The sequence below is a fragment of the Charadrius vociferus genome, unplaced genomic scaffold, assembly GCF_000708025.1.
Source record: "Charadrius vociferus isolate BGI_N301 unplaced genomic scaffold, ASM70802v2 scaffold110, whole genome shotgun sequence".
NCBI classification, from domain to species: domain Eukaryota; kingdom Metazoa; phylum Chordata; class Aves; order Charadriiformes; family Charadriidae; genus Charadrius; species Charadrius vociferus.
Window position 1 is genome coordinate 147,982 of NW_009646761.1, and position 15,112 is coordinate 163,093.

Consider the following 15,112-nt stretch of genomic DNA (forward strand, 5'->3'; position numbering starts at 1 on the left):
AGGTAGAGAAACTGCATGTCGATGCGCTTGATCCTTCTAAAAGTGACCAGTTGTTTAATAAGTTTGTCTGATTTTTCGTATCAGAAAAAAGATTTATGTTTGTGTACCCGACAAAGCCAAGGCTTTTGATTATAAAAACAGGTCAAATACATAACAAAGCAATCTTGCAAATGCAGTGTTACAAGAGAGTACAATTTCATGGCTTTTACTCAAATAAGTTCTCTCCTCAATTATTTATATTTGCAAGTACACCATTGCAAAATCTGTCTTCTAGATGAAGTAATATTCCTCCTAGGCTTTCTGAAGGGGGAAAACAAGTGTTCGGTAATGAAGCCCTTAAGTATCTTGCTTTTTGTTTTTTTTGCATGTATGCAAAAATGTACATTTAGATAAAGCTGAAGCTGTCAGAAGATGTTACAAAATGCAGTAATGTAACATGTCCTGCAGCTACTAGGCTCAATCAAAGCTCAGAAAGGCACTCTTCTGATGTGCCGCATTCCACATAAGCTTATACTAAAATGAAGATGTCCTAGTCAGTCAGGGAGGCAGCATGATATAATTACTGACTTCTCTATAGCAGTTTCCCCAGTTATGTCATGCAGTGTGATCTGATTGATTTATAATATATGATTTAAATAAGGACTAGTTATTTCTAAACTTTGAAGTCTATGCAAATTTCTCTGCTGCGATTAGCATAGAGTCAACTGCAATGTATTTTAAAAGAGAAAAAGAAAAAAAAAAATAAGCCACATCCATCCACAAATGTTAGTTACAGAAAAACTGTTGAAACTCCTGAGCTGAGGATCAGTTCTTCTTAGCAAATGCAGGTTTTGAATACTTCTGAATGAAATTAATATCTGCCTTTTGACTGGTCTGCAAAAAAAGTATTATTAGGTGTGAGAGACTCTGAATTTATTTTTTTTTTGAAGACGGAAATGAGAAATGCATTTTGAAAATACATTTCATAGAATTTGCCAGCAGCAAGAAGTAGCAAGCCAAGTAGTGGCTGAAAATCAACTTTCTGTGATAATCACTTTCTGTGATAAACCAAACCCAAAACATGTTCATAGCTTTCTGAAATACTCACACTCTAAGCTGGATATTTTTTATGTTTGTTTTTTTACTGAGATTTCAGAATGTTAGAGCAAAATTTGGTTATTTCTTTGCATGAAAGATAGCTCAGTTGTTGTTGAGAGAGGAAAAATACCTGACTGTATTCTCTGAAAATACAGGTACAGAAAAAACAGCTGAACCTGAGAACTGAAACCTGGCTGCTCACTGAAGGCGAGATTCACAAAGGCACTTAACTGCCGTCACACAGCATTTAACTTTTAGCCTTCAGACTTCCAAAGTAGCTGAGTTACTTTAATGTTTCCCTGTGCCACAAGTGAGAAGGGTTGGTCACCTAAAGGTACATCAGTACTGCTAAGTGACAGGGCAATATGGAGCAAGCTTGAGAGTGGGACTCATCGTGTGCTCAGGTCATTGCTTAATTGTTAGCCCTCCTCCTGCATCTGTTTTGGACCTCTCCATCTGTCTTTCTCCATGCAGTGCCTGTGCCCTGTTTGGAGCACAGAGACTGCCTCCAGAAAGCGGCATGAAGATACCTGTCTTGTTTTGGTCCCTTCCGTTCTTTCTAACGCTAACCCAAGCATAGTCTAAGCACTATCAAATGTAACCTCTTGCCTCACTTCAAAATGTGCAATGTTATATTTAACTTCCTTTTACTCCCATTGCCTGCAGTACTGCCTACAATTATAGTCCAAGCACTTTAAGCTGAAGAATAACCGCACAAAATAATGGTTTATGTATTTTAGTCACTCAGGCACCAGGTGGGACCCAGAGGAGATGTAGTGCCAAATACTATGTAGTATTATGGGATGTGGCCAGCTTGGAGCAGAAGGTGACAGTAGTAAGTAGTGTGGACATAAACCAGTCCCTGCCACTTGGCTTTAGAGTGTGCTCGTATTTTATTTCACCAGCATAACATCTTTTGAAACAGAGGTCTGCAACATCCAGCTTGATCAAAAAGGAGATGCTTGTCCTGGCCTTTGTCAGAGGCTGATATATATAGCTATGTCAGATACTTACCTAGAAACTTTCTCCATTTGCCTTCTGCTTGTAGTCACAGCTTGGCCTCTTATCTTAAAAACAGTGTTACTTCTCCATAAACGAAAGCAGGGCACCTTCCTTTCTTGTGAAATGCTGTCGATGATGCCACCATTTTGTACAGGAGATATTAAAACAGTCAGACAAGCCATGAGACACCTGGATCTCATGTACTCTTTTCGAGTGGTAAGAATTTCTCTTGACTGCTCCACTGTGGACTGTGTCTGGGAGTCCTCTGGCTAAAGCTGTTCTGTAATGAAACAAGAATTCAAGATTCACTGGGCCAGTGTAAATAAATATTCTAACTAGCCTTTAGGGTCATGTCCTAGCAGACTGGGGTTATGATCTGGACCTCTGGCAGAGAAAGACATGATAGCTAGTTACCTCTCAGACTAAACTTCTTATAAAATAAGCCTCACATAAATATTTATGATATTTGATTGATATAAATATAATGTAAAGGCAGGGACTGTCTTTTCTCCTCTATCTGTGCTTTTCAAGAAGGAAATTGCGAGGAAGTTTTTGTGCAAGGTCAAGATTGTATAGGTAGATATACTGTCAGCATGAGAAGGCAAGGATGGGGGGACATATGGATTCCAGATGAACTTAGGAGTCAACCAGGTGCTGACAGCTTTGCATTGGCAAGACTTATGGGCCTGGGAAGAAGCATAATCTTAAGCATGAAAGGAACTCTGCTGTTAAAATTCTCGGTGCGCACAGATAGAAGTATGTCTGGCTTTAAACAACAATTTCAAAGTAATTTTGAAGGTTCTGTTGTTGACCATAAGTTTATGTATATATAGCTTACATCCCACTTCTGGTGCTAATATTTTTCTCAAAATGGGCATGTTCTAGGTTTGGAGTTATAAAGATAAAAAAGTGACTCTAAAATGTAGTTCTGAGTGGTGGAAATAATGAAGTCCAGCTTTCCTTGGATTTGTACCTTGTATTTGAATTTTCTGCTGTTTAATAAGGTGAAAATACCACCTGGTGCTTTTTTAACCCATGGGTCATTCACAGCATCGTTCCTCCACATGAATTCTTGGATATCTGTGGGGAACTGACTTTGTGCTTCAACTTTTTCCTAAATAAAGACAGTGATAAAGCCTCTCTCCTTTTCTTCTCCCAACTGCCTGTTTTCAAAAAACTTGTAGGATCTTAATGTACTGAGACCTGAAGTCCTCAGTCAAATTTGATTGAATTTGGCTGACAGATTCAAAAGCTATTGGGAAAGGATGGATAAATATACTTTCCCACATACTATCAGTGTTGTGCAAGTAAATTACATTTCCCTAGGAAACCAGGGCAAAAATCACCTCTGAGCATACTCAGAGGCATCTGCTATAACAATTAACAGAGTCACTGTTATGTAAAAATGTCCAGTGTAAAGAGTATGTTCTGTATAGTTCTCTAAATATCAGTGATTTAACATCAAAAAGGGAGAAAGAAATTCCAGAGAAAAACAAGTGCCATTTTAGTACAATTCTGACAATACAGACTACATGAGTCGGTTTAGCACATGCTGTTACACTGCAAAGTCAGATTCATGCTTTCATCACAAGTTACTATGAATATAGAAAAACAGTTTAATCCCTTCAAATTCATATTAGAAATGTTGCATTTATTCATAAACCAACAGAATGAGTGAAAGAAGTGCCATTGCTTTGCACTCTCCTGTCCAGGAATTTTGAAATCACTGAGGAACCTGTAGCCCTTTGTCATTGCTCTAGATTGTCACTCCAGCACAAGAAACTTATGCTCCACTGCACCATGACAAGATGCTATTGCAAGGAGTATCCAACATGCACTTTTAATTCAAGTTAGAGTTTCTGGCCTGAAAATGTGCATTGTAGTAGTGCATACTGTTTTAAAAGTCTGAGATGAAACAATTAAATAATGAAATGAGAAGGTCAGGGAAATAATGTTCACCAGAGGAGCTTCACATGATTATCAAATGTGACCAATTTGTGCAGTTTAAATTTAGATATGGAGGATTCAGTGGTGTCTTCCAGGAGGTGATTTATCCTACCCTTCAGTAGGTGGGATAAAGAAAAAAAATCCTATTTCTCTCCATTGAACATGTCAGGTACATTGCTGAATAGGTGGCCAGCATTTTGGTGTCTAAAAAATATGAGGTGAAGGATCATTAGAAATAATGGAGAAGCCCTATGCAGAAACTTTTCCCTAACCTCCATGATCCCTCTCTGGGAAACCCATACCCTTCTAGTGCAAGCTGTAACACATATCACTAAAGATTTCTGTCTACACACTACTTCCTTCTGTCATCTATGCTCCATGTTAATGACTTTGACTGGAAATCTTAAACTCTTTGGGTGTCTCTTCATTGACTCTGGTGGCTGTTTTAAGTTCACCTCGTGCAGCCGCGTTGTGCCATACTGGTATGTAAACGGAAATGCATTAGACTGTTTTCTATAATGCTTTTTGTCACTTGGGATGTTGAAAGCATACACACACACACAAAAAAAAAAAAAAACCAAACCCAAAACTGTCTGATCTCTTTATGAAATTGTCTGAGAGGACAGAAGGGCATTTTCATCTGAAAACAGAATGATGCCCCTTTGTCATGGTGCAGTTCTGAATAATTTTATAGAGGTCCTTAAGATTATCCTGGATGTACTGTGCTTTAATAAAGAGAAGAATCTGATCCAGTGACGGCGAGACTGGCAGTTCTCGCTTGAGTAGGAAGAGCTACTGGGGGTCTCCTCAGGATCCTCCATGTTAGGATCAGTCAGTTACTGTCCAGCTGATTCCCTGGATGTTTTTCCTTCACTTTCCGGTAGACTTTGTGTGGGAGGGCTGGGGAGGCAAGCACTGCCATCAGTAGGGGAGTGTTGATTTTTGCATTCCTGAAAATCGCTGCTGGCTGTGCTAAATGAAGATAATTGGCAGGAATCGATTAGTCTCATAAGAGGATGTTATTGAGGGTTGAGCTCTTTTCACAAATTGCCCCTTCTGCGCTTATTGCTTGAGAGGCATAATCTCAGCGATCCCAAAATTCACCAAACAGGAGATTGATTTCCTCCTTTTTCTTTTTCTTTCCCCCACTTAAACTCTGCAGGTCAGTCCCACCCCAGGGTGCATCCGGGCGTTAATGAAGATGTTGTACTGCCCTTACTGCAGAGGACTTCCCACTGTGAAACCATGCAACAACTATTGCCTCAATGTAATGAAGGGCTGCCTAGCAAATCAGGCTGATTTGGATACTGAGTGGAATCTGTTCATAGGTAAGAAGAGTTTAAATATTAGTGGAAGGAAATGCTGGTAATAGCAAACATCTGCAGAGTTTTGTGAGGTTAGAAGACACTGTTGGTGAATATTCACGATGAAACAACTGCAGATACACCTCACTTTCTAATTGACCTTCCTGGCTTGCAGTAAGAAGTGAGTCTTCCCACACTGAGCTGGTCACTTTTCGTATTTCATGTTTCAAAAGGAATGGTGTGATGGTACAGCTTCTGAGCTGAATTATTACATGGTATATGAAATGTTGAGAAAGCTTTGGTTGAGGATTTGGTAACAAGCTGAACACGGCAGAAATAGTATGTCTTACAACTGAAAACTAGACTCTTGCAAGCTAAGAAGGCAATAATATTGTATAACATCCAGTCAACATAAATCACAACAGCTGCTGTTCTTAACTCTGATACTATATAGGCAAAAAGCTTAAAATTTACATACATGAGAAACTATTAATTCCTTGTTCTTCATTAAAATATGTTAATGTCTCCCTTTCAGTCTGCTGAATAGAAAGTACCAAACATGCAATCAAAATGTTAGAATGGAGCATAGAATATATATTTCAGGAAAACTGCTATTCACATAATTCTTCACTCAAGTAAACTAAGAAGAAAAAACAAGAAAGAAATCTCCTTTAAACAGCCATTCAGATATCCTGTAGCAAAAAAAACCTCCCAGAAGGGTAACATTTAACAAGATGTAAGAGCTTCAGGTTGCTTTTGATGATACACAGGATAGAGTGTGGAATTAGACAAGGCTAATGATAATATAGAAAGAACAGAAACAGCTAGTTACACCAGTCATTAATAAGCATCATAGCCTAGACTGGATTTCAGGAAAATAAAAGCAGCTGGAAAACATGGGATAAAGCTCTCTTTATTGCAACCAAGGAAAGGAAGTGTTGTTTTCTACTATTGGAAAGACAAAATATAAGCAATCTCATTTTGCTTCATTTCAAACCCCACTGACCAATGTGACTTTGAAAACTTGACTCTGACTCATTCATGGATTTTCACTTTATTCAGCACAGAGGTGATGCAAGATGAATAGGGAGAAGGAAACAGGATGAAAAACGAATCAGAGTGTGGAAAGTGAAAAACAGCATTGAGTTTGCTATAAAAATAGCATGAGCCAGAAATGCAAACAACAATAATAAACAAATGATGCAAATAAACATGCCTTCTCAGTCCTTTCTACTGCTTAAAGGAGCTGACGTTGAAAGCAGCGCTGTATGGAAGGATACCTGTGGGATTACGGGTGTGAAAGAGTCAGTTCATCATAAGAAAGCTAAGTAGGACCTGATGGAAAAACAATGCCGACCTGTTAAAGACATTGCATAAGTTACTTCCCCTTTGTCATTAAAGAGTAAACAAAAGCTGAATTGTCACTAATTCTGATCAAAGAAAATAATGTAGGCTTCTAGGAAAAAAAAGCATTTTAGCTAAAATAAACAACGGAGTTTTTATTAAGGCAAGCACCTGTTCAAATCAAAAGCTAGAGGGTAAGATTTCAGGTCTTAAGAGAAGATTTCCTTTTCTGGTGGTTTAAATTCAGTGAGAGTACTGGGCAGGGTGAGCTATGTGTTGGAAAGTGTGGAAATGCTTACAGATTCAAGCTTTCAGTCTTTAGTGCAAAGCCCTTGCCTTCATCAACATCTTTCAGATTTTGATTGCTCCTGCTCTCAGAAAAGAAAAACTGCATGAAAGCTTGTACATCATGTTAAAACGTAGTGCTAATTTACTAAATACTATGTAATACACTGTGTGCTTCCTTATAGGAAAGCAGGCTGCTATGCAATTATCCCTTCAGGTCAGTGATGACAAGGCAGTATAAAGTGCAAATACATCTCGACATATTTTCCGTTTCTTCTACCTATACAACTTTCCCTGTGTAACTTGATAGGGGAGGAAAGACAGAGATTTTCCTGTGTTTGCAAAAGGTATTCTGTTTTATCCTATTTTTGAGGCCTTCGACAGCTGTGCTGAAGATGAGGGTCCTTACTCCTTCCTTTATGAAAGATTGAAATGCGGCAAGTTGTCTCTGTCTCTGACAGCTGTCAGAGGCTTTCGAATAACACATGCAATTCCCTTAGTACTAAACACAACAAAACTTCTACTCACTGAATTAAAACGAACAGCAGCACTTTACAGCACTGCTGAGCTATGAAAGATTGGAAATTATGCATGAGCAGTTTTTATCCCTGTTCCGATACTAGGAAACACACACTAGGAAAAAAAAAAAAAAAAAAACAAGATAATTTTGTGCACTAACAGTCTCTGCGTAGGCAGGAGTCCCAAACGTTGGTGCATATTCATACATAACAAGATAGTTTTGCTTAGCTCATAATCTGTGTATTGCGAGGTCGTTTTGGTAAAAGTTGGTACTAGGAGAAAACTCTCAGATGTGCTTGTCAGTGACTAAGAGAATGCTGTAGTCTGGACTGCATGTTCTGCTGTTGTTCTGTAGTTACTGTAATTGTCCAGCACCACCCAAAATCTACAAGTGAGGAGGGGCAGAGGAAAGTAAACGGGCTCTCTGATAACAGGATGTGTTACGTGTTCCACCTCGTTTATAAATATAAAAGTCAAGACTGAAATCACATTTATATAGCACTAATAAATCTTGCATCTACTTTCAAAGCCAGGGAGAGTGGGACAGCTTCCCCTAAACATCTGGTGCTTTCCAAGATTTTATAGACTGTGAAAATTGGTAAGAGGTGAAACAGCTGCAGCAGCATGACACATGGTTTATTATATTTTTCCTGTTTGTGTCACCTTAAGGTCTGTGTCCTTTTTGTGTAATGTTTCATTATAGGCTTTTTGTATTTTGTTGCCTTCATTATTGCACCATAAAAACCAAACGTAGCACATCTCATTCTGTCAGAATTCCTCCGACACTCAGAATTTTGCCTGAGAAAGGAAGACAGTCTTTAATAATCATGTTATAATTATAAAACTATAATGAATAAATGCTTCTTCCAGGTATCTGTATAAAAATTTTAAGCAGTATTTAAAAGTAAACCAGCCACACTGACTTTGAAAATGTGTATTTTGACAAAGCTTGCTTCTGATGTTTTGCCTCTGAGTTACCCCTCATACTCTCCTTTGCACCAGTCTCAAGCAAAGTTACCAAATGCAAGATAAAAAGAAGGAGTAGAGGAACTGTACTGCTGAGGAAGCAGATTGCCTCAGGGGAGGAGCTGCCTGATTCTGTGGAATGGGGAAAAGGGGATTTTCTCTGTCTCATGGCACAACAGAGATAGTAAAAATTATGCTTCTCTCCATGGAGCTATACCAATTAACAGCGATAAGGATCAGGGATCCCACTGTTCATTCTGTCATGGAAACACAGAAGAGATGGAGAAAGCTATTCCCACTTGCAAAGATTCAAACCCCATCTATCTTAGGGAATTACGTTCAATTTTAGCAATACTATTACTCCTCTTTCTCTAGCTACCCTGTATTTCAGTCCTTGTTTCTATCTGGAGATTCTTTGACTTTCCCTAACATTAGCTTTCTCTACAATTGATCATTTAATTCCCTTGAACAGCTCTTTTGCTCAAGCATGAATGTCAGTCGAGGAATGAGCTCCCCTTAATGGGCACCACACTTTCCCTTGGTGACCTCATTCAGCTTCAGAATCAACACCCGCCAAAAGATGTTTTCCATGTAAGCTTGTGCATCTCCTTCCGAGGTTCAGGATGGCAAAGTGGTAATAACTCATTTGTTTTTTTGCAAGACATCTTTCACAATTAGCAGTGGAGTTAACTTTCTTCTGTCTTGAGACAAAAACATAGATGATACTAAATCTGAATGTCAAGCAAGATTGTGAGCCAAATGTGATACGCCTTCCTTACTTAAATAATTCAGAACAACAGAAGAGTGAAAATCCAAGTAGTTGCTTTAATCACAGCAATGACTGTATCTGGGCCTTTTTTTCATGGACATCTGAAGTAAATCATAAATGCTTTGTTGCCGTATTTAGTGACAAACTGTACACTAGTGTAGCGTCTGTATAGTAGCGTAGTCCATGAATTGCTTTGCTGCAACCCATGGAGGTTTGCCACTGCATGGCTATTTATAGTAGCAGAAATTACAAGTAATTTTTTTTCCTAGGAATTATTCAACAGTAAATCAGACACACCTTGACCTCACTCCCATGTTTTAATAGGTGGGAGACTGTGGGAAACACTTCAGAAGTTGTGCAGTAACAGAGAAGTGCAAATGATTGTGATTCTGATGGCTCAGGGATCACATCCCCGTCTGTGAAAAGGAACCAAGGGGATCCTGCGCTAGTTCATGTCCACAGCCATCCTTCTGCTCAGGCTGGAGAGCAAGTGGCTTTGCTAGAAGTGTATTCAGTATTTGGCAAGTTCTGTAGCCTAGCAAGGCAGATCGGCATGAGGTGTGTTCACGCTGCAGAATTCAAGGCCAGCAAAGCTGTGGCATCCCAGCTCAGAGTGCCAGAGCTGCCTCTGGCTGCCAGCGACCTGCTAGACTTCAGCCACAGGAGCAAATCATATCTGCAAGGTTTCAGCAAAAGCTTCTCCTTCCAGTCTTGAAGCTACTTCGCTTACTGTCAGTGCAGCAACTCTGAATGACTAATAAACTTTCTCGTTATTGTGCTTTAAGAATCCCTCTTTCTTCTTCCTATCAGTATGACTCAGACACTTACCCTCGGAGACCTCTTGAGGTAGAGGATACCGTGCAGTCTCACTTATAGCAACTCAATCATTTTAAGTAAAATTCCCCATCAAAATCTTAACTACTTACTTCTAATGAAAGCTTTAGGGTAATGAAAATATGCAATCAGTTTTATTTACTGCTTACAAAAGCCTTCAGGAGTCTCTGTTTTCTGCAAGCGCAAGGCTAAAAATTTTCCTTTGAACGCTTCAAGAGGCCAACCAGATTTATCTTTTTTCACTGGCTTATTACAAGAATAACTGTGCTCTTCAAGACTCATTTTGGTTCATGGAAAAATCAGTCTATAGCTGTAATAGTGATCCTTTACAATTTTCTTGTTCCTGTGTGTACAGCTACTGTCAATAAACATAGCCTTAGCTGTGTAGGCAGCTACATCTTAGGTACATGAAAACAGGGAACCTCTGAAGTGTGTTGAGATAACATTCAAGATAGATTGAGGGGGTTTGCCCCTTCTTTCTCTGAAGTTTACAGCATCTGTCGCTTCTATTTACCCTTACACACTACAGACCAAAGGCTGGCAATCTGTTGATACTCTCAGTAGGCAAAAATCTTGCTGTGGCTTGATCATGGTAAGAGCTAAACCCAGGGATTTTAGCAACCTTGGTTACCTGACACTTGAATTTCTTCCCTCTGCCATCCTCCTCCCTAATCATTATATCAAAATGTGCTGTGATATTTATTATATGCTAGCCTCTCTTAAGGACTCTGGGAGAAAAATAAGTGATATTATTCCCTCCATGAAGAGGCACTGCAGGAGGTTCCTGCAGTCCTGTGATGCCATTACTTCAAGTTCAGAGTTTCTGGTAGAAATTAATGAATTTTGGTTTGATAGGCATAGAATGGGTACTTGAATGCCAACACTAAAATTTCATAATGTTCATCTTGTGCTCATATGAAAACTGATAGTATTTGTAGTTAAGGCAGCCTAAAATTCAAAACCTATGTATAAAGCCTTATTTTCAGTTAGTGACAACTTAGCAAACATTTAAGTGTTCAGACTAATTTCATTCTTTCTTGCTTTCTTCCTGAATGAAATGCATCATGACACCCCTAGTGGAACCATCTTTGCCACCCATCAGAACGAGAACAGGGAAAATTATCTTAACCTAATGCTTTTCTACTCATTTCTTAGAGAAACTTTAGTGCGTCCAGGGTTTGGAGAAGTAATATTTTCTTTAAGTCTCTTGTCTGTGAAGACTATAATAGCTATTATTATGCACCTATGTCTATTCCCTTAGTTGAAGTGGCAGGGTTTGGCAGATGGCTCTAAGGGCTGCACAGCCCAATTCTGATTATATATGAAATAATGTAATCTGTGGTTTAGAATTATTTTTCCCACTTTAGTTTATGTTTCAAAAAAGCGAGGGAAAATGGGTAGAGTCCTCTGTTGTGTGATACAACTGCCAATTCAGTTAAGAACAACCAGATCTGTGGATGTAAATCCAATGTTCTTTATGCAAAAGAACTTCAGAGTGCTTCAGGCCCACCAGTCTCCACAGTGCATAAGTAGCCTACCCAAAGGAGTTTGCAGTGCTACTGAAAAAAAACAGACTTACCATAAAACAGTCATAGCAGTTCAGGATAAAAATATGCAGTTGCACAAATGAACAGTGAAAACAACTTTATAATACCTAATTAAAAGATTACAGTATTATCATTTTTAAATTCTCTAAAAAGCAATAACCTCCATGATCCTGTATGTTCCCCTTGTTTTCCAGAAATAGTAGAATCGCTGCCTACAACTTAAATGTGATATGAAGAACTAATGGCTACTGCTTAGCCAAAGTATGTAGGACCACCCCTGAAATAAAGAGTACATCATCATTCAGTAAGCAAAGTAACGTGTAGATGAGGGGAACTGTATTTGTTCCTTCCCTACTGTTTCTCTTCCCTCAGAAGTATAAAGGGTACACAACTCAGGCTTGTAATTCCTCAGATGGCAATGAATTCAGCCTGCGAGAAGCTCTCTGGTTGGATTGCCAGCAGCATGTAAATAGCACCAGCACTTGCCTGCTGCTTAAATTCTACTTACCCTGCTAAATCTCTGTGCCTCCCGCTGGGGCAATAGTTTCTTGCAAGCAGCTCACAGCATCCATTGCCCTGTATATTTTCTTTAGGATGTGTCACTGAAGAAGGAGGTTCCCTTCTGTGGGACTATGGGGATCTTCTGCCCCAGTTACTGGCCCAAGAGGGCTGGGACTCATCTGGGTGTTCACTGGCACCACTGGCAGCTGGTTACTAGCAGGATGCATCCTGGAAGGATGCGAATGGTTTCACTCAGGGTGAATCTTGAAAACTGCAGCACCTGAAGAGGGGCTGTGGATTTCTGAAGATGCAGATGCTTCATTGAATGATAGCAGCAAACTATTGAGGCTCCTGAGTTTTGACATGACTTGTGGAAATGAAGTATGGCAATTAACTATGCCATTTTTGTCAAGGATAGAAAGGCATTAGTGCATGTGAAACATCACACATCATTATGTCACAGTTACAAATACGGGACCTAATTCAGCAGTTCTGCCTTTGCCATCCGTATACAATACTCTTGAACTGTATGATTTCTGCATTTGCAGAAAAGAGCTTCTCAAAACAAGGCTGATAAGCATTGTCAAAAAAAGTTTAAAAGATTTTATAATGAAACCATTGGACCTATATGATGACTTTTTAGTTCCAGCTTCATTCCTCATCTCCAACTCCATCACATCGTTTTACATCAAAGTGAAATGACTGGCTAGTACACACCAGCGCAGTTTGGAAATTGCATAGAATAGCAAATTGTTATGTGTTTACATTCAGGGGAAGTGCTGGGGAAGCTGCTTTGCCACTGACCTTCAAAACGCTGTGAATGAACAAAGGGATGTTAAATGAGACATCTCTAGAATATGTTAATTACTTATTACTCGAATACTATGTGAAACGAGCATTATTATTTTGTACTTATCCAAGTCCATAGCTATCTTCTGTCAAGGAAGTTCTTCTTTCCAGCAGTTCAATAAACAATACTGCTCTTTCTGTCCTAGGTTACCGTGTATATTAATGCCTCAAAAGAGTTTTCTCATCAGTGGAGGAATTCATCTCTCAATTAATTATGCTTATGTAGGACTGGATCTCTGTTTACCTGTAGGGGCATCCCTCAGGCACTTCACTGTGCCAGTCTCCTTGTGTCAAAGGCCAGGGACCAGCTGCAAAATATTGTGCTTTTTACCCGGTCTGGTTTCCCTTCTGGTTTGGGGGGTTTGGGACACCCGGTCTCTCTGTCATATGAAATAAGGGGGTGAATGAAGCACACACCCAGACTCCAGAACTTGGCAGTGGTCTTACAGTTCAGTTACCTGAAAGAGCTACTTCGATGCAGTTATTTTTTTCAAGGAGTACAAATCCAAATGAAGAACGTGTGACTTTTTTTTAATTTTTCACAAGCAGAAATAAAAATACGTTCACTTTAAGAAAAGTTTGGGTAACCTCTAATGTGCATTATTTTGAACAAAGAGATTTCTTTCAAATGTTGTGAGCCAGAGGGGTTAAATACCAATTTAATTTGTTTGAACTTACTGCTTTGGCTGTACTTAATTGAAGCAATGCAATTATACTACGAAGCATGAAAATTATGTTATCTCTATAAGCATATCTTCAGTTACATCACAGTTTGGCTTGGTCAGTACTGATAAACTTCAGATGATCTGAATTTTCTGTTTTGCAGACACTCCTACTTTTAAGGGAAAACATAATGATGAAATAATTTGAATTTTCCCCAGAGGAATAATGAAGGTTATATTTCAACTTTTGTCTCTGTGTCCATTTTTTGCATTTTATTTCTGCTTGTATTCAGCTGTATTTAAGACCATATATCTGAGGAAAGTATTTTGTTGCACTGTGATGCCACTTTATATTTTTAAAACATTTTGTCTTGGAATCTGCATCTATTTTAGAAAACTGCATAAGGAAGAATCTGTTTTCATACACTGAAAGTAGAACTTGAAACTATGTAATATTTTAAATTATCTGTTCTTTCTGACAGATTGATTTACCAACTATTTCAGATTCTGTAAACTTCATATTCAAAACAAATGTTCTGTGTGTTTGTGTGTCAAATTATGTTCTCCATTATTGCAGTAAACGTAATGGAGAGATGCGTGTAACTCAGAGCCAATTTGTTCTACAGCGAGAAACCTCCCTACCTTACCACTATCAAAACACTTGGTTATATCTGAAAATACTGTGCTGAGGTTATTATACAATATCAATAAAAGGTGATAGGTGCGAATCCCTTACTGCAATGATGTCAAAGCAAAATTGAAATTGATTTGCTTTGTATTATAATTTTGAGCCATTGCCTGATGAAGGCTAATCTGCTTATGATAATGTCTTAGGTAATATATTATCTTTTTGCGATCATGTCCCATGACCTTAAAAGGAAACTGCACGTATTTCTTTTTGAAATACAGAAATAAAGTAGTGCTGGCAACCAGCCTTAATTTCTCCTTACAAATAAATTCTAGTGCTGTACATGAACAATACACCAAAAAAAAGAGATTTTGTGTTGTAAATAATCTGCCAATTTCCATTAATGAGACATTTTGGGGTTTCTTAGTATCATTTCCTTATGCTTTTTTAGTTCTTGAATTTCAGAGCAAGTTTCAATTTGATGTTTCTTGAAGAGTAAAAACTCGACCCAAAACTCAGTAAAAGAATTCAAATGTGTAAATAATCTCAGTCTAAATCACTACATTTTCTTGACTTTTTAACTGCCTATGCAGGTCTCTTTTGAGCCACACAGAAATGACCCCATGTTGCCCAAAGCTCCAAACCTAATTAGCAATATGGTAAAACTTACTCAAATATATAATTTTGTATGGATATTATATTAAGTACATATGTTCCTTAATGCAAACAAAATGTTCTTTTTTTTAATGAAGCCACATAAGTATACAAGGTCACATATTACACTCAGTCAACATTCTCATTTCAGAAAGACTTTTTAAGGATAAGCCGATAGAAAAGGGTTGACTGAGCTATAAATGTATTATGACTTCGCAAAGAGC

General features: G+C 38.5%; 1 protein-coding gene across 1 annotated transcript in view; it reads left to right on the top strand.

Moving 5' to 3' along the window:
- The window catches only part of GPC6 (glypican 6), a 353,913-nt gene that overhangs the window by 141,975 nt on the left and 196,826 nt on the right, over positions 1–15,112 (top strand). The window contains exon 3 of the mRNA XM_009891883.1: positions 5,189–5,354. Within this exon, the coding sequence (XP_009890185.1) occupies positions 5,189–5,354 (166 nt within the window). The remainder of the gene's footprint in view (positions 1–5,188; positions 5,355–15,112) is intronic.